Below are 26,257 nucleotides of genomic sequence, written 5' to 3'. Positions count from 1 at the left end.
CCCACCTCGGAAGGATGGAAGGCTGAGTCAACCTTGAGCCGGTGATGAGATTTGAACCGCTGACCTTCAGATCTACAAGTCAGCTTCAGTGGCCTGCAGTACAGCACTCTACCTGCTGTGCCACCCCGGCTCATTGGTTTTGCTTGTAGATGACTCTGGCTGCCATAGGCCTCCCCAACCTGAGTGAAGATGAGCTGGCCATGCCTACCCTAGCCATTCCCACTCTGCCCCCCAAGGTCAAACACAAACCTGATGTGGCCCTCAATGAAATCAAGTTTTGACACCCATGCTATAGTGAATTTATTTTATTTATTTATTTAGATTTGTATGCCGCCCCTCTCCGCAGACTTGGGGCGGCTCACAACAAAGTGAAAAACAAGTTATAACAAATCTAAATTTCTACTAAAAACATTTTAAAAACCCCATTTTCTAAACACACATACATACACACATACCATTCATAAATTGTATATGCCCGGGGGAGATGTCTCAGTTCCCCCATGCCTGACGACACAGGTGGGTCTTAAGGAGCTTACGAAAGGCAAGGAGAGTAGGGGCAGTTCTAATCTCCGGGGGGAGTTGGTTCCAGAGGGTCGGGGCCGCCACAGAGAAGGCTCTTCCCCTGGGGCCCGCCAACCGACATTGTTTAGTTGACGGGACCCGGATAAGGCCCACTCTGTGGGACCTAATTGGTCGCTGGGATTCGTGCGGCAGCAGGCGGTCTCGGAGATATTCTGATCCAGTGCCATGAAGGGCTTTAAAGGTCATAACCAACACTTTGAATTGTGACCGGAAGTTGATCGGCAACCAATGCAGACTGCGGAGTGTTGGTGAAACATGGGCATACCTAGGTAGGCCCATGACTGCTCTCGCAGCTGCATTCTGCACGATCTGAAGTTTCCGAACACTTTTCAAAGGTAGCCCCATGTAGAGAGCATTACAGTAGTCGAACCTCGAGGTGATGAGGGCATGAGTGACTGTGAGCAGTGAGTCCCGGTCCAGATAGGGTCGCAACTGGTGCACCAGGCGAACCTGGGCAAACGCCCCCCTTGCCACAGCTGAAAGATGGTTCTCTAATGTGAGCTGTGGATCGAGGAGGACGCCCAAGTTGCGGACCCTCTCCGAGGGGGTCAATAATTCCCCCCCCAGGGTAATGGAAGGACAGATGGAATTGTCCTTGGGAGGCAAAACCCACAGCCACTCCGTCTTATCCGGGTTGAGTTTGAGTCTGTTGGCACCCATCCAGGCCCCAACAGCCTCCAGACACCGGCACATCACTTCCACTGCTTCGTTGACTGGACATGGGGTGGAGATGTAAAGCTGGGTATCATCAGCGTACTGATGATACCTCATCCCATGCCCTTGGATGATCTCACCCAGCGGTTTCATGTAGATATTGAATAGCAGGGGGGAGAGGACCGACCCCTGAGGCACCCCACAAGGGAGAGACCTCGGAGTCGACCTCTGACCCCCCACTAACACCGACTGCGACCGACCGGAGAGGTAGGAGGAGAACCACTGAAGAACAGTGCCTCCCACCCCCAACCCCTCCAGCCGGTGCAGAAGGATACCATGGTCGATGGTATCGAAAGCCGCTGAGAGGTCAAGAAGCACCAGGACAGAAGATAAACCCCTGTCCCGGGCCCGCCAGAGATCATCTATCAACACGACCAAAGCAGTTTCCGTGCTGTAACCGGGCCTGAAACCCGACTGCTGGGAACCTAGATAATCGGCTTCTTCCAAGGATCGCTGAATGAACTAACCTTCACTGCAGAATCTTTCACCCAGGAGCAAGGCAGAAGGCCATTTTGTGGTCATGTCAAATGACCAATATCTACATAGTATATACAGTACTAGTGTTAGTGAACTTATGACATATGACACAAAAGTGACATACCAACATCTGACAACTATTTTTGAAAGCACACCCATTCTCTTGTGATAGTTGAAGACTGGAGACCACATGAAAATGGGGCGTGCTCTCACACAGCCTCCAGACCCTTTGAAAGTCTTGTGCCATGGTCTTGTATGGCCTGCTAAACCTTGGAAAAGAGCATGCTTTTACGTGATTTCTGTAGAGACTGTGAAAAAAGCATTATACAAAGCCACTTCAAGAACAAAGATGATGTGCGACCCACAGCAGACTGGGCAGTAGGCCACAGGGGCCTGTCAAAAGAAAGAGAACACTGCCTTTAGGTAAATGGAGAGTAGCAGATACTGGTGGCATTTGCACCATTCCCCAAAGCTTCTGTGTCTTGGAAAATGGTGCAAGGCAGTCAATTTCAAGGGCAGCAGTGGGGCTGGAGTTGATGTGAAAGCCTGGGACTCTCCTTTAGACATAGTTTCAGTGCTGCACCAAATATTGCTGTTCAGGTGGCACTCCAGATGGTGGGGATAATAATAATAATGATAAGAATAAGAATTTATTAGATTTGTATGCTGCCAGTAAAGAATTGTTTATTCTTTTGTTTGAGTTGGGGTGACACACCAGCAAAGTCGGGTGAGTCATTTTCTAATTTTTTTTTATTTTATTAATTTGTCCAATACACAAATACATAGGAAGAAAAAAAGACATGTGGTAATATATATAAGGGTAAAAGTGAACTTAGAGGAGAGGATATATGAAAGGAAGAGAATATATATGATAGATGAAAGAAAGGAAAGACAATTGGACAGGGGACGAAAGGCACACCAGGGCACTTATGTTCGCCCCTTATGTTTGAATGCTGAGCTGTAAAAGTTAGACATCACAGTACATACTGTACCATATCAAGGAATCAACTTTTTTATCAGTAGAATTTCCCTGGTAGCATATACTATACAGCAGTGTTTTTCAACCAGTGTGCCGTGGCACACTAGTGTGCCGCAAGACATGGTCAGGTGTGCCGCGAAGCTCAGAGAGAAAGAAAGCAAGAGAGAGAGAAAGCAAGAGAGAAAGAAAGCAAAAGAGAAAGAAAGCAAAAGAGAGAGAGAGAAAGAAAGCAAGAGAGAGAAAGAGAAAGAGAGAGAGAAAGAGAGAAAGAAAGCAAGAGAGAGGAAAAGAGAACAAGAGAAAGAAAGCAAGAGAGAGAAAGAAAGCAAGAGAGAGAGAGAAAGAGAGGGAGGTAGGGAGGGAGAGAGAAAGAGAGCAAAAAAGAGGAAGGAAGGAAGAGAAAGAAAGAGGGATGGAGAGAGAAAGAAAGAAAGAGGAAGAAAGGGAGAAAAAGGGGGAGGGAGAAAGAAATAGAGCGAAGGGGAGGAAGGGTGCCCCAGGGTTTCATAAATGTAAAAAATGTGCCGCGGCTCAAAAAAGGTTGAAAATCACTGCTATACAGTACTACTAAAATAGCCGCCAACCAACAATTTGGTCATTTGGAATCCTAATTTCAAGATGGGAGGGGTCAATAAAGTTTTGTCAAGGCAAAGGGTCTCCCTAGCCCTAATTAAGACTTATTTTAGTATAGGAGAGTATATTTCTCTGGAAGATGCAACTGGAAAAGAAATTGAGATAAGCTTTTGGCAACCAGGTTATCTCATTTAGCTCACTGTTGTGATTTGTGAAGGAGAAATAATGTCAGTGTATATTCAGACTGAAGGTCTTTTTGAACCTTTGAGCTTCTTACAGATTCAAGGGAGAATATTCCATGTAATAGGTCAGAATCCTCCTCCCCTTCAGAAACTTTGATATTGGCACTTTGAAAATGATGCCAGTTGTCTTTTTGGGATGAGTGCTAACTAACATTTTGGAGCAATAAGAAATGGTGGAGCTTTTCAATGCTAAGATTTAAATAAAAGGAGTCTCTTTAGGAATAACAGAATTGTTCTATAAACGTGATGTAAAATCAGTTTGATGATTTGGAAAAAAAAACCAGAATAATGTTTGGCACGTTTATTTATATAAAATTTCAAGGGATTTTTCCCCAAAAATCTCCAGGATTGCTGGAGTTGTTCCAGGTGAGACTTTTACATTGTCTCATTCTCTGAATTTTGAAGAGGTCCACTTTAATATCATTTTTAAATTTTTAATCCATGTTTTTCTAGTCTTTGTTTATTTCTTTTCCAACAGGATTTTTTTTCTTTTTCTTTTGATTGATAACTGTAATGCTTTCCAAAACAGATAGTTTTATGTTTTAAAATATTTCTTAATTATGATGGTGCCAATTTATTTAGTTGTTCATATTCAATATTCTGAAAAAAATAGCCGCAAATATTATTTTTCTATTATCAGCTAAATTAAAGCATGCTGTTTGGTATCTTACATTGGTTAACCAAACCAAGCAATTCTTAGTTCAAATCATAATTATATATCTTCTCCTTAGTAGGCTTCCTCTGATGCTTTCCAGATGTGTTAAATTTCAAATCCCTTAGTTCCCATTTTGTATAAACTCTCTTACTTGACTCATCATTTACTGTCTTCACTTCACACCACTTCCTCTCTTTGCCTTCTTCTCATTATCATTCTTTATTGTAAAGATGGAACTTTTTTGCTTATGCTCTAAGGCAGTGTTTTTCAACCAGTGTGCCGTGAGACATGGTCAGGTGTGCCGCGAAGCTCAGAGAGAGAAAAAAATGAGAGAGAAAGAAAGAAAGCAAGAGAGAGAGAGAGAGAGAGAGAGAAAGAGAGGGGGGAGAGAAAGAAAGCAAGAGAGAGAGAGAAAGAAAGAGCAAGAGAGAGAGAAAACAAACAAGCAAGAGAGAAAGAAAACAAGAGAGAGAGAAAGAAAGAGAAAGAAAGAAAGAGAACGAGAGAGAGAGAGAATGCAAGAGAGAGAGAGAAAGAGCAAGAGAGAAAGAAAGCAAGAGAGAGAGATAGAAAGAAAGAGAGAGAGAGAGAAAAAGAAAGAACGACAGAGAGAGAGAGAATGCAAGAGAGAGAGCAAGAGAGAGAAAGAAAGAGAGAGAGAAAGAGAAAGAGGGAGAGAAGGTGGGAGAGAGAAAGACAGAGGGAGGTAGGGAGGGAGAGAGAAAGAGAGCAAAAAAGAGGAAGGAAGGAAGAGAGAAAGAAAGAGGGATGGAGAGAGAGAGAGAAAAAGAGAAAGGGAGAGAAAGAGGGAGGGAGAGAGAAATAGAGCGAAAGGGAGGAAGAGAGAGAGAGAGAGAATTTTTTTGTCCAAACTTTTTTTGCCCCCCCCCCCCCCAATGTGCTCCATGGTTTTGTAAATGTTAAAAATGTGCCGCGGCTCAAGAAAGGTTGAAAATCACTGCTCTAAGGCACTGTGCTTTAATGATGCTCTGAATATAACACCAAATCACTAATTTGCCTTTATTAATTATTTAAATTAGTGCTTTCTGGTACTATAGCTGTCAAGCCAGTACAGAGGTTGGTGATAAATTAATGGCTTGCCACACTATCTATAGAAGGCCTGATATTTATGGGAACTTGGGAGGGGTGATTTTCATGAGGGAACAGATGAGGCCACAAAGCATTCTTTCGAGTGGTTCAAGGACATCCAATACTCGCCCACCTGGGGGGAAGCGGAGAAAGGACTTGCCACGCTGGCACAATCTGAGTGGGCAATGTGACAAATTTGTGGGTGGGGGACAACGGATGTGAACTTTCAACTGCGCGGGAAACTCAGGTTCAGGTTTCCCTGTGTGGATACTGTTCTGGTTTCTGGTAGAAGTTTACTAATTACAAATAACTCTCATTAAATGCATCATTTCATGAATAAAGCAATTCCGTTTATTTCTCTGCTCTCTTGTACTTCAACACATTCCAGACATCAATCGGGTCCGTTATCTCTCTCCTAGCTGCGTTCCTCACATTCCTTTTCCTGCTTCACTTAGACAAGATTATTTCCTAACTACATAGCTATAAAAAACAGCATAAAAATACAATACAAAATACTTTGGCTTACTTTAGCATGGCGAAAAAAAACCCTCCATATTTCTTTTCAGCAACTTTGAAACTCCACCCTTCTTCTCCACTAGCCTCCTGATGTGCTAAATACCTCACTACAACATTTAACCCATTCCTCTCCTTAATATCTTCTTCCAGACTTTTGCTCTCTACGTTTCTGAATCCTTCTGAATTTAGGGTTAACCCAGCGCGCGTCTGATTCTCCCTCGCTAGATCCTGAACTCATAGCCCCATCCTGTGGTTGGCCTCCCACCTGTTCTACTACCTGTAACCCCGGGGCCCCCACTACTTCATAAACACTATCTGAATCTGAGTCCTCAATATCTTCATCATCCTCCAACTGATCAAGAGTATGTACAACAGATACCAGGAAATAAATTGGAACTTTGAGGAGTACTTTAATTCGGTTCAGATGTTATCTGGAACCTTGACAATAGCTGTGTATTGCTAAGTGGTTAATATGATTCTGTGGTTAATGTTTGAGTAAATTAAAGCTATCAAGTTTTTAAAAACTATTGTGTTTAAACATTTTCGTGATCCCCAATGCGTTAATTTAAAACATATTTATAACATAGCTCAAAAACATAAAGGGAACACTTAAACAACAGAATTTAACTCCAAGCAAATCAAACTTTATCAAACAACCAAACAATGTCACTTGGCGAGACCCAGAGGAAGAGCCTTCTCTGTGGCGGCCCCGACCCTCTGGAACCAACTCCCCCCAGAGATTAGAATTGCCCCCACCCTCCTTGCCTTTCGTAAGCTGCTTAAAACCCACCTCTGCCGCCAGGCATGGGGGAACTAAGATACACTTTCCCCCTAGGCCTTCACAATTTTATGTATGCTATGTTTGTATGTATGATTGGTCTTTATATAATGGGTTTTCACTGTTTTTTTAGTATTGGATTTTGTTGTACTGTTTTACTGCTGTTGTTAGCTGCCCCGAGTCTGCGGAGGCTGGCGACATACAAATCCAATTAATAATAATAATAATAATAATAATAATAATAATAAACAACTTCTGTGATATCAAACTGTCCACTTAGGAAGCAACACTGATTGACAATCAATTTCATTTTGTTGTCAGCACATTCAACTTTATACAGAACAAAGTATTCCACGAGAATATTTCATTCATTCAGATCTAGGGTGCGTTATTTGAGTGTTCCCTTTATTTATTTATTTTTGAGCAGTGTATTATAAAGCTTGTGGCCTGTTTTGATCCAACTGTAGTCTCCAGCAGTTACACCCTTTCCTGCATGGTCAGGTGGTAAATTCTCATGTCACAGACACTGCAGGCTGCAGATACTTTTACCAGCTTGTTAAAAAAAACTAAGCACACTGAAAATATATCTAGGATAAACCTTGCTAAAAGTAGCTTGAAACAGATTTGGGAAATGAAAGAATTAGAAAAACATTTCTAGTCAACATTCATCAGGTTGGCAAGGAATTGTTGCCCTGCCAACACACACCAAATACAGGCAGTCCTCGACTTCAATTGAGCCTAGAATTTATGCTGCTTAAATCAGTGTTTCCCAACCTTGGCAACTTGAATATATTTGGACTTCAACTCCCAGAATTCCCCAGCCAGCAAACATTGGCTTAAATGACTTTTCTTGCCACATTTGTTGCAAGTATGATTTGTTGCAATTCAGTGTCTTAAAATAGTAGCATGGCTGTTGGAGGAATCCTGCTTCCCTATTGACTTTGGTTATCAGAACATCGCAAAATATGATCACATGACCCTGGGACCATCATAAATGCTCATCATAAAAGTCATCAACTATCTGAGTGTAAATCACATGACCATAAGTCATTTTTTTTCAGTGCTATTGTAACTTTAAAGGGACAAATCAAGCATTACCTGTATATAAACTGTAGTATAAAACCATGGAGTAGATTGAGTAATAAATGAACTATATATAGACTTTTGCAAGACAAAACTACGGGTAATTTTCAACTTACAATCATAATTCAGCCCAAAATTTCTGTTGCTAACCGAGATATTTGTTAAGTGAGTTTTGCTGCTTTTTATGACCATTCTTGACACAGTTGTTCAGTGAATCATTGTAGTTGTCAAATAAGTAACATAGTTGTTAAGTGAATCTGGCTTCCCCATTTGCAAAAGAGGACACTGCAACCGTTATAAATACCAGTCAGTTGCAAAGCGTTTGAATTTTGATCATGTGACCATGGCGATGCTGCAATGATCCTAAATGAAGAATGTTCATAAGTCACTTTCTTCAGTGCCATTGTAACTTTGAACAGTCACTAAATCAATTGTTGTAAGTCAAGGACTACCTTTACAAAGGAAAACTGGTTTTTATTTGTTTGTTTATTTTTGCTGTGCAGAAGCTGTCAGTGTTTTTTTATTGCAAGAACATTCAGAATTTTTTGTTCATGTTATGTACTTTTAGAGGAGTATAATTCTGGCAGCTCATTTCAATCCATTTCTGCTGCACATACAGATCCACATTATGAGCAATGGGACCAGACTTACATTTATACTAAATACTTAATTTTAATGCAACTAAAAACATTTCTATTCAAACATAGCATTTTAATTCGATTTGATGATATCAAGGAAACTGAAGCTAATGAAGGTTTTCATTTCCAAGGATTAATTAATTTTGTGTGTTTCTCAGTTAGCTACAAGCTACCCATATCCTAGAGAAGAGTCCATAATCTATATCCAGAATCTTGACAGGTATTTAAGCTTTGGGTTAATACATACTTCACAAACATACCGTATTTTTCAGAGTATAAAGGGTGCACTTTACCACCCTAAAAGAGGGTGGAAATGTTGGTGCATCTTATACACCGAATACAGCCCCATGGAGTTCCGCCCCATGCAAAAACGGGGTGAGTAAAGGCTTTGGGATGTCTGCAGAGTGCTTCTAGGGGCTGGGAGAGGGCAAAGACCTTTTTCCCCTTACTTATCTCTTTGAAATCTTGGTGTGTTTTATACACCTTTGTGTCTTATAGTCTGAAAAGTATGGTAGTTTGTGGAGTTGAGACTCCAGTCAGCCTCTCCATTTATCAGATTGCTATATGTTAGTAACATATTTCTTTCATGCATTGTAGGACAAAGAAACCTGCATAGGAATCAACAATCAGAGTTACAGTTGTGAAACAGGCCATTGCTGTGGACAGTCTCAATGCTGCAATTACTATTATGAACTCTGGTGTAAGTTTTTTAAATTTATTTTAAATTTATCTTTATCTCCCCTCCCCCCCAAATGCATTTATAGATTGAAACTGAATCATGGCAAAACTGACTACATGGCAGAATGTCTACTTGTTATGTTTCAATACAAGACAGGAACTTCCTAGATCACAATGTTTGATAGACTTTGCAGGAGATATATAGAGAACAATGGTTCTTGTTATTTTTGTTATTTTATTTTGTTATTGTTCCATATTTTTTGGTGTGCTTCAGTTTTATCCTGTAATAACCTTTTGTATCAGCTATCAGATTAGGAATAAGTACTTCTATTTGACAGTGATTCTGCTTTTGCTAGCCACTTCCAGAAGATTATGACTCTATTATTAGGAAACTGTTAGATGCTAAAAAAAATTATTCTGTTTTCTGTGTTTTTTTAAATTTTGGAACAGGTCATCCAAGGTTTATTGGACACTGTTAAGACAGCAGAGACTTTGAACAGATGCTTAGTATTAGTAACAAGTGAGAGCCAACACAATAAAGTTCAGTCCACAGTTGAAATGCAGATCAGAGATATCTATGAATGGTGAATCCACTAGATTAAGAGGGTAATTAGTCCAGGAAGACACACACCACACGATAAAAGGGAAAACCCAAAAGTTTTTATAAACAGAAAAACAGAAACAGCTCCCTTTTTAAATGTCAAAGGGATTTTCTGGTACACACAAGGCACAGGTTAAATGCAATCCAATTGCTCACCCAATAACTGGGAAATTGAGTCCAATTCTAAAGTCCAGAGAGTCCACACACAATTTTGAACAGCACAAAAACCACGATCTTGACGAAACAATGAATCAGATAAACTGCCATGAGGCTAAAACACCAACCTGCACTTTTATCTGTAGCACTAATTACAGCAGCCCCACCTAACCACAGGTGGCCTCATTTTCTCTTGTAATAATCCTTCAGTTGTTGTCTCCTATGCATCACTCTACGCATGCGTGGATGTGTCATTAATTCTTGTTCAGAATCCAAGGATGATACAGATGATTTATCTCCTCCTGGGCTGTCTGCCAAACTCCCCTCTTCCCTCTCACTCACGCTTCCTTGGTCAGAGGAGGCTTCGTCGGCAGATTCCATCGGGAGCAAAACAGGCCTGCGGCATGTGGATGTTTCCCCCACATCCACCTGCACATTCCTTGGGGCAGGAGCTGGGCCAGAGCTAACCACAACATAATATATGATTTATTTTATTTTTAAAAAGATTTCATATTCTTGGCATATGCAATGAATAAACATTTTTGCTTGAATCTGACCTGTTTCTGGATGCATATCAAAGGATCCTCTCCTCCAGATTTAAAATTTACACCCCTTTTTTATATCTGCAAAAAAGACTGTATATGTCCATTCTTTAAAATACATCCTTTGAGTTTTCTATCAGTCCTTTTCATTTAAACTTTTATTATCTCTAGATTACAATTTCATTTGTTCAAAAGCTAAAGATGGTGATACTAATAGTTATTGAGCGTATACTTGAAAACTGAGCGCTAATAACACATTGTTCTTGCTATCTTTCTTCATCTCTACAAGTTGGTAGTTAAGGCAGGTTTAAATATTCCCAGTTCAAGTTCTCATTACTGTCCTTTGCTTTGCAAAAGCCCAAACGCCCTAATGCAATGGTCCCCAACAATTCCAGCTTGGCCTGGTATGGCCATGTGAGTAGCAGGTTTACACATGCACACACATTTCCATTGGTACGAGTGGCAGGCAAACACATCCTCCTCTTGGATGAATAGAGTTTAGTGCATGCGAAGGAGGCTGCATGTGCGTGAAGCTCTATTTGCACAATGGGCAGGCATTTGCATTCATGCGTAAAGCTCCACTCAGTTGAGTAGAGAATACTTGTGCTCATGTGTGAAGCTCCACTTGCTTGAGCAGAGATTGCTCGTGCACAAAGCTCTATTTGTCTGCCACTCATGTGATTGGAGCTTCATGCACATAGGCTTACGCAGCCCAGTTTTGAACTGTTCGGGGACCCCTGCCCTAGCGGGCAGATCACAGGTTCAGCTTGAGATGGATCTTACAGTTCTTATAAACTAGAGAGGACAAGGGTTTCAAACAGTCAGGCAGCTATTTTAGGATCAATTCTTCTAAATAATCAACTGTGTAACTGCAACTAATTACAGTGGTACCTCTACTTAAGAACTTAATTCATTCCTTGACTAGGTTCTTAAGTAGAAAAGTTTGTAAGTAGAAGCAATTTTTCCCATAAAAATCAATGTAAAAGCAAATAATGCATGCAAATCCTTTAGGAAAGAAATAAAAGCTTGGAATTTGTGAGGAAGGAAGAGGAGGGAGAAAAGGAGGAGGACAGTCACTGCCGAAGGAAGAAGGTTAGGGGAAGGAAATAAAAAAAATCCAAAACTTTATGGCTTTAAAAAAAAAAGAGGGACTGAGTCGGCAAGGAGGAGCATGCGCCTCCTATACATCCGGCACGAGGCTCCCTCCCATTCACTGTGCCAGAGAGAGAAACCCAGGAGAATGGCAGGAAGCTGGCCGGGCCTTCGTGCCGCTCTCAAATTTCCTGGGAAAGTTTTCCGGGCTCGGGTTCTTAAGTAGAAAATGGTTCTTAAAAAGAGGCAAAAAAATCTTGAACACCCAGTTCTTATCTAGAAAAGTTCTTAAGTAGAGGCGTTCTTAATTAGAGGTACCATTGTACATGTTCTCCGTACTGAAGGAGCGGGTCCAGCAGTCACATGGGTTGCTCATGTCCAATCCGGTGGAACTGAGCCTAGTATTAAAAAAGCTTGCCGGATCCGCCCCTTCCCCAGAATTCGCTCAGTTCGCATATCCTGCGGTTGTATTGTGATAGCTCGTTCAACATTCTAACACCTTCCCTTCGATCCTTTTCTTCAAAAGTAGTAAGATTTGTTTTATCATTATTATTTACTTGCACCAATAGCGCCAGCCGTTTGCGGCTCGGCTTTTTTCTTTTGGAGAAGTTGCGGTTTCGTTTCCCCCCGGCGGTTTTGCCGGTTACAATTCCTGCGGCCGCTTGTGGATTCTTCTAATCCTTTGGCCTGGAGGTCCTGGTGCAAGTATTAATCTATTGAATTATTGATTATTTATTGTATACAATATATTTAAGGGCTTAAGAAATACCTCCTGCGGAGTGAGACGCCTTCTAGTCTCCTGGACTTAGTCGATCGCTTCCCCTTTAAGAAATTTACGGGGCGATTTTTTCGGCGCGAAGGCCTTCGCGCCCTTTTTAAATCTAGGCCTCTCGTGTTGGCCTCCTGCCAGCCGCGTAGGCCTCAGTCCACCGCGTGGATCCCGGAGCGGGCCTTGGGGGTCCCAGGCTAAATTCTCCACCGGCTAAGCCTCCAACCAGAGTGCCTTGGTTTACTTAATTATAAAGTTTAGGGAGGCTGGCCCCGCTGGATTTGGGGGCACGAACTCTGGGTTTGCCCAGATTGTCCTCAAGTTTCAGCAGCTTCGAGGCCTCGAAGCAGGATCCATTCCTCTTGGGAAGTCCTTGAAATTCTTCTCCTTATTATTCACTTATTGGCTCAGCCTTGTCTTCTGTTAATTGTCAGACTATGGCTACTTTTCCCAAGAGAGGCACAACTAAAGGTCCCAGAGAGGCCAGGCCTACAGGCGATGAGATTACTAGTATCCCCCAGGCCTCTTCCTCCTCTTCTCCAGGGGCCCGCCCCTCGACCAAGGTCACCAGGGCCGAGAAGAGAAGGGACCTAGCCCTACAAAAAATCCATGACAAATCAGCAAAACGTTTGAAAGTGCAGGCCCAAGTAATCAGTAGTCAAGACCCACCAGAGGCTTCTAGTCTTCCTCCTTCTGGGGTCCCTGTGTTATCTCTGGATGAGCCAAACCTAGACAGACCCCAACCTAACCTATGGGGCATAGGTCCAGAGGAACCAGATATTATTGAAGATTCCCCCCAGCCAGGATCCTCCCAGGCCTTTAGGGATTCTTCTGCCATTTCTGCTGATATTTCCAGCTTACCTCCTGAGTTCCAGTCTATTTTTGCTGTGTTGTCCAAAGCCATTGATGCCAAACTCTCCACCATCAATGAGCTTCCCTTACCTCTTCCTCCTTCTCGCTCCTCCCGCCCCTTGGGTTCTCCCCCAGCGGTCAGAGCTCCTATGCAGGATGATTCAGATTCCTCCCAGGATGAATATGAGGATATAGAGGATGATGAGGATGCTTTTCAAGGCTTATCAGATGATGAGGAATCCCAAATAAAGGTTCCTCCTCCAATTACTATTTTTCCTTCTCAATTATTCAAATCTCTCCTCCTCAAAGCTAGAATTTCTACGGGATTAGCGGCCCAGGAGAAACAAGCCTCCACTTCCACTGATCCCCCGGAGGAGAATTTACCTTACTTCACAGAGGAACAGGAGGATAACGAGGTAATTCCTATGCCTAAGTTGTTTAAAGATGCTTTACTCAAACAGTGGGAATTTCCAGCCTCTGGCCTTAATCCCTCCACCAAGGACAGAAAGTTGTACAAACTTTCCTCTTCCTATGAAGAGCTTCTATCCTTTCCCAAACCGGATGAACCTGTCAAGATTCTTCACTCGGCAGCGGCTGTGCCAGGCGAGGCGGAGGAAGTCCTCCGCCCAGAGGACAAGCGCATTGAGCAAATGCTCAAAAGAGGATTCACCGCTGATTCCTGGGCCACTAAAAGCTCTGCAGCGGCTTCCTTTTTCTCCAGAGCCATGCTGCTGTGGCTTCGCCAACTTCAACAGCATATTCCTCCCGATGACTTGAGAGGTCAACAAGACTTCAACAAGGTCTTTGCAGCTGCCCAGTACGTGGCTGATGCCACCTTGCAATCTACTAGATTTTCTGCTAAGTCTATTGCAGCTTCTACTACGGCAAGAAGACTCCTATGGATTCGCCCTTGGCAAGCGGGAGTTCGCCAAAAGTGGCAGTTATCCCAGGGTCCCTTAAAGCGCGACCTTCTCTTCGGTGATCTTCTGGATCCACTCCTCACGGAAACCACGGACAAGAAGAAAGTTTTGGGTCCAACCACAAAAAAGGCTACCAAAACGCAGTCCTTTCGTCGCCCAGGGCGCCAGCAAGATCAAGCGGCTTCCTACCAGAGATCTCCAGGTCAGTATTCCCCCCGCTTTCGTTCCCAAGGTAGGAACTCCAGGGGTAGAGGGTTTCGCTTCCAAAGGGGAGCTTCCTCTAACAGGGCTTCAAAAAAAACCTAGATGGTAATCTTACCTCTATTCCCATAGGGGGTCGCCTAGCTCATTTCGCCTCTAATTGGCGTCTCACCTCCAAGGACCCTTGGGTCATTGACACTGTTCAAACAGGCCTTCTTTTAGAATTTATTTCTCCTCCCCCTAAACGTTTTATTTCCTGCCCTTCTCCCAGGTCATCCTCAGATTGTAACCGTATGGAGGAGGCCATTTCTCATCTATTGTCCATCAGAGCCATTCAACCGGTCCCTCCCGGTCAGAAGGGCCTAGGTTTTTACTCCATCCTATTTATGGTTCCAAAGTCCTCCGGAGGTTGGAGAGCTATTTTGGATTTAAAGAAACTAAATCTATTCATCAAATATAGGAAGTTTAAGATGCACTCCTTGTCTTCTATTTTGGCCGCCATTCACTCGGGAGATTTCATGGTCTCCTTAGACCTCACTGAGGCCTACCTTCACATTCCTATAGCCAAATGCCACAGAAAATTTTTACGTTTTTCCTTTCAAGGCAGGCATTTCCAGTATAGGGCGATGCCATTTGGCCTTTCCTCGGCCCCTCGGGTCTTTACAAAGCTCTTGGGGTCCCTGGCGGCCTATATCCGGGCGTTTCCCATCCACATTTTATGTTATCTTGATGATATTTTGATTCATGGGAACTCCCTAGAGAAAGTGAAAACAGACCTTTCTGTCACCATGTCAGTCCTTCAGGACCATGGATTTTCCATCAACTTTGATAAAAGCCACCTCCAACCTTCCACATCCATTTCTCACCTGGGATCCATTATTGATTCAGAATCCTCCCAGGTTTTTCTCTCTCCCGAGAGAAAACTCAGTATAGTGGAGTTAATTTCTAACATTTTATCTAATTCTTCAGTTTCCATAGTCACTCTATCTTCCCTTTTGGGGAAGATGGTGTCATGCATAGGCATCATTCCCTGGGCTCGCCTCCATGCTAGGGAACTCCAGTGGCTCCTGTTACCTTTTCAGAGATCAGGGCACAGCAACTCAAATCGACGCATTGTCATCCCACTGAGTGTTCGCAGATCCTTCAAGTGGTGGAAGTCTCCGGCCATGGACAGAGGATCCCCGTTCAGGTGCCCGGATCAATTTGTCATCACCACAGATGCCAGTCTATCGGGATGGGGCGCCCACGCCCAGGGGATGATAGCCCAGGGCACGTGGTCCCCGGAGGAAGCTTCCAGGCCAACCAATTGGCTAGAGTTAAGAGCCGTTTCCCTGGCTCTGAAGCATTTCTCTCCTCGCATTCCCAACCGGCACGTTCTCATTCTCACCGACAACATTGCCACGAAAAGCCATATTTGCAGACAGGGGGGCACGAGATCCAAGGCTCTCATGAGGGAGGCCCTCAAGTTGGGCCTTTGGGCGGAAAAACATCTCCAGTCGCTCCTAGCCGATCACATCTCGGGGAGTCTCAACGTCCAGGCGGATTGGCTATCCCGGGCAACGATAGACCCAGGAGAGTGGAACCTCCATCAAGACCTGTTCCATCAAATCACCCTCAGATTCGGCCTACCAATCCTGGATCTCTTCGCGACCAATGCGAACGCCCAACTCCCTCGCTTCTATGCCAGATTTCCATCCCCGGGAGCGGAAGCAATCAATGCCCTCCGGAGTCCATGGCCTCCAGGCCTACTCTACGCATTTCCTCCAATTCCAATCCTCCCGGACGTGATTCACAAGGTCCTCACCGAGAGGGCCCGAGTAATCCTAATCGCCCCTCACTGGCCCCGCCGGCCCTGGTTCGCGGATCTCCAACAGCTGTCCGTCCAGGACCCTTGGCGACTCCCCGTTTCGGGGGATATGCTGCGGCAGGGGGCCTCTTTCCATCCAGACCCGGAGTGGTTCCACCTCACCGCCTGGCTGTTATCAGGAGAGATTTAGAACTGCGTGGTCATGACCCCGATTCAGTGGAGGTCATTTTAAAGGCCAGAAGGGGTTCGACCAATCGAATCTACGACCACACGTGGTCCAAGTTTCACCAGTGGTGTCTACAGGAAGGTCTCTCCCCTCTGTGCATCCCCATACACAGAATAATTTCCTTCCTTATGCAAGGCTTCCATAAAGGACTTTCCACCAGCACCCTCCGGCGTCATCTGGCAGCCATTTCATCTGTCCTAGGGGGTCCCCGCAGACAGCCTCTCCGATCCTTCCCTGAAGTTCAGGAATTCCTCAAGGGCATAGCCAACCTCAGACCTTCCAAGGTCCACAGGTACCCATCCTGGGATTTGCCACGGGTTCTCCATTCCCTCACGCAGGCACCATACGAACCCCTAAAATCGGCGTCCCTCAGGTACCTATCCTTTAAGGTAGCATTCCTGGTGGCTATTACCTCTGCCCGACGCATTTCGGAGCTGGCTGCCCTCTCAATCAGGCAGGACCTTTGTCAATTCCATCAGGACAAGGTAGTCTTGCGACTGGACCCCACCTTCTTACCCAAGGTCAGTTCCATGTTCCACAGATCTCAGGATATTGTCCTACCTTCCTTCTGCCTCCAACGAGACCATCCCTTGGCAATTAGATGGCACACCCTGGATCTCACCAGAGCGCTGAGAATCTATATCCAACGCACAGGACCCTTTCGGAGGTCAGAAGCACTTTTTGTAGCCTATCATCCCAGAGTCATGGGGGCCAAAGTGTCTTCAACAGTAATAGGCCGTTGGATCAGAGGGACTATATCTAAGGCCTATGAGTCGGCCTCCCTCTCAGTTCCAAGGAACATCACAGCGCATTCCACCAGGAGCGCAGCCACCTCGGCCGCTTGGGCGACTCAAGCCCCGTTGGAGGAGGTCTGCAAAGCAGCCACTTGGGCCTCGCCAAATTCCTTCATCAGGCACTACAAGATTGATTCTTACGCTTCAGCGGACGCTGCCTTCGGCAGAAGGGTACTCCAATCCGTTATCTCACACGATAGCAAGCTAATCCCACCCTAGGGACCATCTATTGGGTATGTCCCATGTGACTGCTGGACCCGCTCCTTCAGTACGGAGAATAGGCGTTGATTGCTTACCTGAACGCCTCTTCTCGTACGGTGAGCGGGTACAGCAGTCACTTCCCGCCCTTGTATGTGTCTTCTTTACCTTTCTATATCTTTCTTCCTCTAACAATGAGAGTTGAACACTACAGAGCTTCACAACTGAGCCTAGTCTATGGATTCGCGAATTCTGGGGAAGGGGCGGATCCGGCAAGCTTTTTTAATACTAGGCTCAGTTCCACCGGATTGGACATGAGCAACCCATGTGACTGCTGTACCCGCTCACCGTACGAGAAGAGGCGTTCAGGTAAGCAATCAACGCCTATTTTAATGGGGACTGTGTACAGTTTTCTCCAAGGATAATGAGGTACTGTCTTAAGGAATTAACCTGAATCCTATGCAATTCGATGAGCAAAGTGCATATGTTTCACATTTATTCTTGTTCCATCTGGATAGCTGTTTTTCTCTGATGAGTCAGCAGTGTTTTTGGTGCAAAAGTTTCTGTTACCGAAATCTAGTGATTGTCTTTCCTGGCTCATTACAAATATGTGACGTCCACATTGGTGTTACTTCTCTTCCAAAATATTTTTTATAACCTATCTTCCTTGTCCTATTGTTTCAAATGAAAATTTCATTTTTTAAAGACAGTGAAACATAATTTAAGCTCTGTTCAGCTTGTTTTATATTAGGTCTATGCACTTGTATATGTGTTTGTCTATGTACGTTTATTAAATAACTTTCAGTAAGCATTTTAAATACATTTTTAGTATAATTGTGTAGGGTGGGCCACTGTTGTAGGATAAAGAGTGTAAGTGGTAATCATTTATCTCAATTTAGTCTAAGGAAGTCTTTGCAGCTTAACAGCTAATATCTAAGGATAAACTTTGGAAAACCAACTTGGTGTAGTGGTTAAAACAACTGGTTAGAAAAAAAAGACGTGGCGTGATCCCACCTTAGGCACAATGCCAACTGGGTAACCTTGGAGCAGTCACATTCTCTTTGACCGAAGAAGATGGCAGTGACAAACAACTTTTGAACTCTTGGCAAGAAAATGATAGAGATTCAGTCCAGACAGACATCCGGAGTCAAGATTGACATGAAGGCCAAAAAAAATAAATAAATAAACCCGAGCAAGATAAACTTGGAGCAGGACCATACTTAATTCATCATAATATGTTTTGCCTGCTTTCTTCACTTGCTCTTCATTCATTATAACAGTCCTTTCTGTTGCTAAGTGAGGCATTTGTTAAGTGAGTTTTGCCCCATTTTACAAACTTCCTTGCCATAGTTGTTAAATGAACCGCTGCAGTTGATAAGTTAGTAACTCCGTTGTTAAGTGAATCTGGCTTCTCCGTTGACTTTGTTTGCCAGAAGGTAAAAAAAAAGTGATCACACGACCTTGGGATACAGCAATGGTCATAAATATGAACCATTTCCAAGCATCTGAATTTTGATCTCATGATCATGGGGCTGATGCAAAGATCATAGCTCTGAAAAACAGTCATAAGTCACATTTTTCAATGCTGTTGTAACTTTGAACAGTCACTAAATGAACTGTTGTAAGTCAAGGACTGCCTGTAATCCAAAGGCAAAAGCATGCTTCTTGGGGAACGCAAAGAAATGATTTGTTATGCAGTTGATTTGGCTGTACTGAAACTGGCTGCTAGTAAGGCTGTGGCACCTATCCAAGTTTACTGTGAACTCTTGGGCAGACTATTCTGTTCCTGCTCTTGAACAGTGAAAAAGAAAACATGTTTTTCCATTCTGAGTAAAAGGATAAAAGGCTCTTCTCTCAGTGGACTTTTTGCTTCGATTCTTTGCATTGGAGAACCATTTTTTGTCTGCTTAACGATATTTCTATTTCACTCTTTAGTGTTTCTGTAGAATAGATGTTTTGAGTAGTTAGAATCTTCATATGCCAACGGGGGGAGAGGGGGATAGAAACATAGAAGACTGACGGCAGAAAAAGACCTCATGGTCCATCTAGTCTGCCCTTATACTATTTCCTGTATTTTATCTTACAATGGATATATGTTTATCCCAGGCATGTTTAAATTCAGTTACTGTGGATTTACCAGTCTGCTGGAAGTTTGTTCCAAGGATCTACTACTCTTTCAGTAAAATAATATTTTCTCATGTTGCCTTTGCTCTTTCCCCCAACTAGATATTTTGAGGAAAAATATTGACACAGTTTCTAAAAGTTGTTAATTAAGAAATACCTTTCTATGGACAAAAAAGACAACTGTGGACACCGTTACATGTGTTTCCAATTGTCTATAGTGGAGATGATGAATCTGTAGCCTTCCAGATCAGATATTGTTGAGCTATGTCTCCTTAGTATGTGTCACTATTAGGCTGGTCAAAGTTGTTTCAAATATGAGATGTTGGCAAATAAATGTAATAATTAATAAAAATAATAAAGAAATCACCAAGGTAGTTCAGACGTCTGGGATTCAGCAGTATCTAGAAGTACAAATTTTTGTATTATAGGTTTCTGCAATATTAATACTCCCTTTGTCTAATATTTCCCAAATATATATTCCATGATTCTACAGAAAGATTTGGAAAATGTTATTAGTGTGATCAAACAAATTGCAGACTCAGATGAGGATTAAATTTTCTGTTGAATAACTGGGAATGAAGTTTTAGTTTTTATTGCTTCCCCACATAAAGCATTTCATCTCATGCTGCCAGCTTGTCTCTATATTTTCATTTTCATTTTTTTGTAGCAGTATTGTTTAGAATTTGTAAATCTAGTAAGTTGTACAAAACAACGTAACACAATTTTTCTGTCCTATTATCTGAATATATCAATTATATTAGTATCCAGAATTTAACTTTTTAAGAAAATGTATGTTGCTTCTGCTTACTAATGACTGAAGTTGTGCTGTAAAAATTAAACAGCTGGACTAGTATCTACATATGGGACTTTCTATAAAACACTGGCAGTTTTGTAGCCATAATAGAATTTTCTATTAGCAATCGTATATCCCTCTGGTCTTAAATATACAATTTATTTGTGGTTTGTGGGTATCAGCTTAGAAACGGCTCTTTATTTCATATTGTAGAGCAGTGTTTCCCAACCTTGGCAACTTGAAGATATCTGGACTTCAACTCCCAGAATTCCCCAGCCAGCATTCGCTGCCTGGGGAATTCTGGGAGTTGAAGTCCAAATATCTTCAAGTTGCCAAGGTTGGGAAACACTGTTGTAGAGGACATACAGACCTCAATTCTAGAAAGGCTGGGGGGGGTGGGGGGTGAGTGTGTTCCTGTTGCCATAATCTTCCTCTTCCTCATCCTCCACACAATCATAAGTAGTTAGTTTCAATTCCCTTATGGGTTTGTGGATACATGCATATACCTACTAATGAGTAAGGTAAGTTTTGAGATGTTATTCTTTTTAACAACATCTACATTTTTTTTACCCTTTCCGGTAATAAATTGAAGCTTAGTGTGCCCCCATTAATTCTGGGAAACCATTATTTCTTTTGGCTTCAACTTTCACACATTTTAGCCTGGGAAATTGGAAGGGGGGGGGGTTGTTGCAAGGGTAGAAATTTAGTCATAGCAAAATTCTTTACTCAAGAACAAATACATGGAGACTGTATCCAGTTGAGTGTGAAGATTTTATTAGACCATGTGATAAACTTGTGATTGTGAGGCAGGGTTGTGAAATTTCAACTGGTTGGGGAAACCTTGGAAGCTTTCAGATTCTGGTTTCCCCAGATGTGTCAACATGACCTCTCTAACTGGCCTCACAGTTTTATTTCATTGGGGACGTTTCTTGGAACCTTGACAGCCGCTTTTCTTCTTCAAGGCACGTTGACCACTCAGAAAACCAGTACAGAGTCAGCATTTTGCCCCCAAATCTAGGTCCTAGTTTTACCAAACTCGGAAAGTTGGATGACTGTGTCAACCTTATGTCTGTCAGGCTCAAAATGCTGGCAGTCAGCAATATTAGCCTGCAATACTGCATTCTAAGCACTGCACAACCAAGGTGCCACCACAGAAACTACTGCTTTCTTCTAGGAATTTATAGAATAATCTAAGTACAGTATACTAAAATAATATTTTGTGTCAAAAGACCTTGGAATACTAATATCAAATGATGTAAGTGCCAAAGCCCACTGCAACAATATCGCCAAAAAGGCTTCTAGAGTTGTTAACCTGATCCTACGCAGCTTCTGCTCTGGCAATCTCATGCTACTCACCAGAGCCTACAAAACTTTTGCCAGACCCATCCTTGAATACAGTTCATCTGTCTGGAACCCATACCACATCTCGGACATCAACACCCTTGAAAATGTCCAAAGATACTTCACCAGAAGAGCCCTTCACTCCTCCACTCGAAACAGAATACCCTACGAAAGCAGACTATCAATCCTAGGTCTAGAAAGCTTAGAACTACGTCGCCTAAAACACGATTTAAGTATTGCCCACAAAATCATATGCTGCAACGTTCTACCTGTCAATGACTATTTCAGCTTCAGTCGCAACAACACAAGAGCACGCAACAAATTCAAACTTAATATTAACCGCTCCAAACTTGACTGTAAAAAATATGACTTCAGCAACCGAGTTGTCGAAGCGTGAAACTCATTACATGACTCAGAAGTGTCAACCCCTAACCCCAAACATTTTTCCCTTAGACTATCCACGATTGACCTCTCCAGATTCCTTAGAGCAGTGATTTTCAACCTTTTTTGAGCCGCGGCACATTTTTTTCATTTACAAAACCATGGGGCACATTGAGGGGGGGGGAGTAAAAAAAGTTTGGACAAAAAATTCTCTTTCTCTTCCTCCCTTTCACTCTATTTCCCTCTCCCTCCCTCTTTCTCTCCCTTTCTTTTTTCTCTCTCTCCATCCCTTTCTCTCTCTCACCTTCCCTCTCTCTCTCTTGCTCTCTTGCTCTCTCTCTCTCATTCTCTTTCTTTTTCTTTCTTGCTTTCTTTCTCTCTCTTTCTTTCTTTCTCTCTCTCTTTCTCTCTCTGAGCTTCGCGGCACATCTGACCATATCTCACGGCACACTAGTGTGCCACGGCACACTGGTTGAAAAACACTGCCTTAGAGGTCAGTAAGGGGCGTGCATAAGTGCACCAGTGTGCCTTCCGTCCCCTGTCCAATTGTCTCTCCTTATCTCATTTATCTTTTCTTCCTTTCAAATATGTTCACCTATACTTTTATATCTTTTCTTCTATTCTTTTCTTTACTTATATTATTACATATCTTTCTCTTCAATGTGTATTGTGTATTGGACAAAATAAATACCGGTAAATAAAATAAATAAAAATAAAATAAATGATACTGCATTGGTAATGAGACTACTGTATATTCTAAATGGTAAGGGAGCTATTCGTCAACATCTGATGGCGATGCAACATTGACAATAAGGCAGGGAAGAGTGGTCCCACTTAGGACCACTCCAGCAGCAGCTGATCCCTTCACAGCTTCAGCACGCACACATATACACACACCACCTGAATCAGGTGCTTTCAGAATCCTCTTCTGCTTTACTGGGAAGCTACCATGGTGTTTTACTTGACCACCCTGCATATTTTTTGGAAATAAAAGTATGGACTCTCTTCTCTATAGCCAGCATTGTAACCGTACACAACCCACACAATATGTCTGCAGTTTGCCAGTGACACACTGGCTCAGTGAATTTCCTGCTTTAACCAATCCAGCTGCTCTATTTGCTTTGCCAATCCACATCATAAGACGGAGACCAGAGGGGAGATCCCACCATTTTCTACATAGTTAGCATAGTCACAATACAGCAAATTTTACACTAAGATGCAATGAAAATTTAAACTGTAGTTCAGAAAAATTACAAAGCCAGCTGATATTACAAAAAAGAAACTTGTGTCCCGTTGGCTATCCTCAATTTGAACTTAGGATATGCGGCCCTATCTGGCCCGGAACTCACTGCTCACAGTCACTCATGCCGTCATCACCTCGAGGTTCGACTACTGTAATGCTCTCTACATGGGGCTATCTTTGAAAACTGTTTGGAAACTTCAGATCGTGCAGAATGCAGCTGCGAGAGCAATCATGGGCTTCCCAAGGTATGCCCATGTTACACCAACACTCCACAGTCTGCATTGGTTGCTGATCAATTTCCGGTCATAATTCAAAGTGTTGGTTATGACCTATAAAGCCCTTCATGGCATCGGACCAGAATATCTCCGGGACCGCCTTCTGCCGCACGAATCCCAGCGACCGGTTAGGTCCCAAAGAGTTGGCCTTCTCCGCGTCCCGTCGACTAAACAATGTCGTTTGGTGGGACCCAGGAGAAGAGCCTTCTCTGTGGTGGCATGGGGGAACTGAGACATCTCCCCCGGGCCTATACAGTTTATACATGGTATGTTTGTGTGTATGCTTGCTTTTAATAATGGGGTTTTTAGTGTTTTTTAAATTATTAGATTTGTTCTTACATTGTCTTTGTTTTTGTTGTGAGCTGCCCCAAGTCTACGGAGAGGGGCGGCATACAAATCTAATTAATAATAATAATAATAATAATAATAATAATAATAATAATAATAATGTAAATGTGCCTTCTGCATTTTTACCATGAATTTTTACCATGAATTTGCCTTATCTTTCAAAAATTGCTGTACTGTGATACCTTAAAACAATGAATTAAGTGTGCTCATTCTCTTCATATTTTATTGAGAAATACTTAATACAAGAATTTCATGGTTTTGCTTAGAAATGTATCTTTTTAGATGAAGCTGTTCAACTAGAAGATAGTCTTTGAAAAAGCTTAAAATACTGGAAACCAAAATTAGTTTTGGTTTTCAAAATGAATTTCTTAATATTCTTTGCATTTGTGTAATTTTTTCAGCTAGTACCGTTTTCCATATTTTAGCTACTGTTGATTCAAAGGAAGAGGTTACTCACATTTTGGGGCTTTGCAATGGAAGAGCTTGCAATTAACAGAAAACAATTGAACTGTTTTTTGTGCTACACTTGCAGTGAAAAAAATATAATTGAATTAACACATATTTCTGAGTAATTTTCCCAATTTCCTCAAAACCTTTGCCCTAAATGAGTAACTAAATGAGCATTACCACCAGAGTTGGCAGTATGTACCAATTCAATTACAGTTCTCATTTTTCTTAAGATTATATAATTCTTCTTTCCCTAAATTATTTTTAATGTAAAATGTAAAGTACTTTTCTTTGCCCAGAATCTACAAGTACTCACGTCTCAAGTTCAGGCATTATATAAGTAATTTAAAAAATGCATCTGCATGCACGTACACATACATAATACATACATACGCTTTATATTCTCCATCATGTGAAGAGTCATCATTCAGGATGGGTTGTCCTCATCCATTCAGATTGAGGACCGAGTCTGCAATTTTTTGTTGAAGTTGCTCTCTCAGGACCCAGATTTGATATGGTCCTCAGTTTGGACAGATGTGGCAGATCTTCTCCCCTCCTGATTGCTGTCTCCTTTTTGAATTTACAGTGGTACCTCATGATACGAACTTAATTGGTTCCAGGAGGAGGTTCGTAAGGTGAAAAGTTTGTAAGATGAAACAATGTTTCCCATAGGAATCAATGTAAAAGCAAATAATGTGTGCATATCGTTCCCAAACTTTAGAAGGGAGGCAAACAGAGGGCAGGGAGGAGCAGCTAAAGGGGGCGGGTGGAAGAAGCAAGGCTAGGCTAAAGGGTGAGTGGGAAGGAAGAAAGGCAAGGGGGGGCGCCCCTCCCTTTTCTTTCTTCAAAAGACACCCTTTCAGTGCCTCTGCAAGCACACTGTTCTCTCCAAAGTCTTTCCCCCTGCAAGCCGCCCCTCCCTTTTCTTTCTTCAAAAGACACCCTTTCAGTGCCTCTGCAAGCACGCTGTTCCCTCCAAAGCCTTTCCCCCTGCAAGCCGCCCCTCCCTTTTCTTTCTTCAAAAGACACCCTTTGCTGTTCTCTCCAAAGTCTTTCCCCCTGCAAACTGCCCCTCCCTTTTCTTTCTTCAAAAAAAGGGGGGGGAAAGAAACCCCTTCATTCCAGCAGCAGCGGCTTGGGTTCGTAAGGTGAAAATAGTTCGGAAGAAGAGGCAAAAAAATCTTAAACACCGGGTTCGTATCTTGAAAAGTTCGTTAGAAGAGGCGTTCGTAAGATGAGGTACCACTGTACTTGATTTACTGGTTTGACCTTAGGATTGTTTTCTGGACTTTCCCTCTTCTCACACCATTGATATTACTGGCTTGACCAATGGACTGATTCTGAATACTCTGATTTTGGCTGTTTATCATGAGCATTTTATTACCTTAAGGATACTTTGTTATTTCTTAACAAAACTAAAGTACAATGTTTTTTTATAAGAACTATATATTTATGGTTATTTCATCTTTCTTTCCCATTCATACTTTTTTTAAAATCTTACCTGACATGAAGTCAGCCTTAAAATATGCTCCCTTTTCTTCCAGAAGCAATAGTTCTCACTTGACCTCCATGGTATGAACTGTGGGCTTCCCACAGGCCACTTTCATTCAAATCTTCATTTTTAGTCTTTAGTAATGACTCTAATTTATAGTTGACTGGAATAAATATGTAAAAATACCTGGTAATTCTGCATGTTGTTTCTACTTATGTTTCCTGACACTTGGTCTATTGACAGAGGCAGACTCGCTGCAAATGGTTGCACACATACGCAGTAGATATAGATACAGCTCCGAATAAAATAAATAAAGTAAAATAAAAGTTACACATATACGCAGTAGATATAGATACAACTCCGAATAAAATTGACTTTCTCTTCCTCCTTTTTCTTTTTCCACAGGGTTCTGGCTAGTATGGACGATCATCATCATTTTGAGTTGCTGTTGTGTCTGCCACCACCGACGCGCCAAACACAGACTTCAGGCACAGCAAAGACAACATGAAATTAACTTGATTGCCTATCGTGAAGCACATAACTACTCCACCCTGCCATTTTATTTCCGTATGTACTGCATGCAAGGAGTAGCTGTCTTCAAAGACCAAGACGAAAATATTCCTAAATTGAGAGGGGGCATGGTTACAACAG

The 26,257-nt window shown here is 42.5% G+C and overlaps 1 protein-coding gene across 2 annotated transcripts in view; it reads left to right on the top strand.

Annotated features, from left to right (window-relative positions):
- The window catches only part of WBP1L (WW domain binding protein 1 like), a 60,922-nt gene that overhangs the window by 31,381 nt on the left and 3,284 nt on the right, over nt 1-26,257 (top strand). For both annotated transcript variants that reach the window (XM_070752822.1, XM_070752824.1), the window contains exons 2-3: nt 8,924-9,026; nt 26,012-26,173. In XM_070752822.1, coding sequence (XP_070608923.1) covers nt 8,924-9,026; nt 26,012-26,173 — 265 coding nt within the window. The remainder of the gene's footprint in view (nt 1-8,923; nt 9,027-26,011; nt 26,174-26,257) is intronic.

Source organism: Erythrolamprus reginae, chromosome 5, assembly GCF_031021105.1.
Source record: "Erythrolamprus reginae isolate rEryReg1 chromosome 5, rEryReg1.hap1, whole genome shotgun sequence".
NCBI lineage: Eukaryota > Metazoa > Chordata > Lepidosauria > Squamata > Dipsadidae > Erythrolamprus > Erythrolamprus reginae.
The sequence above is the reverse complement of the archived record's forward strand: the minus strand, read 5'-3'. Positions and strand labels throughout refer to the sequence as shown.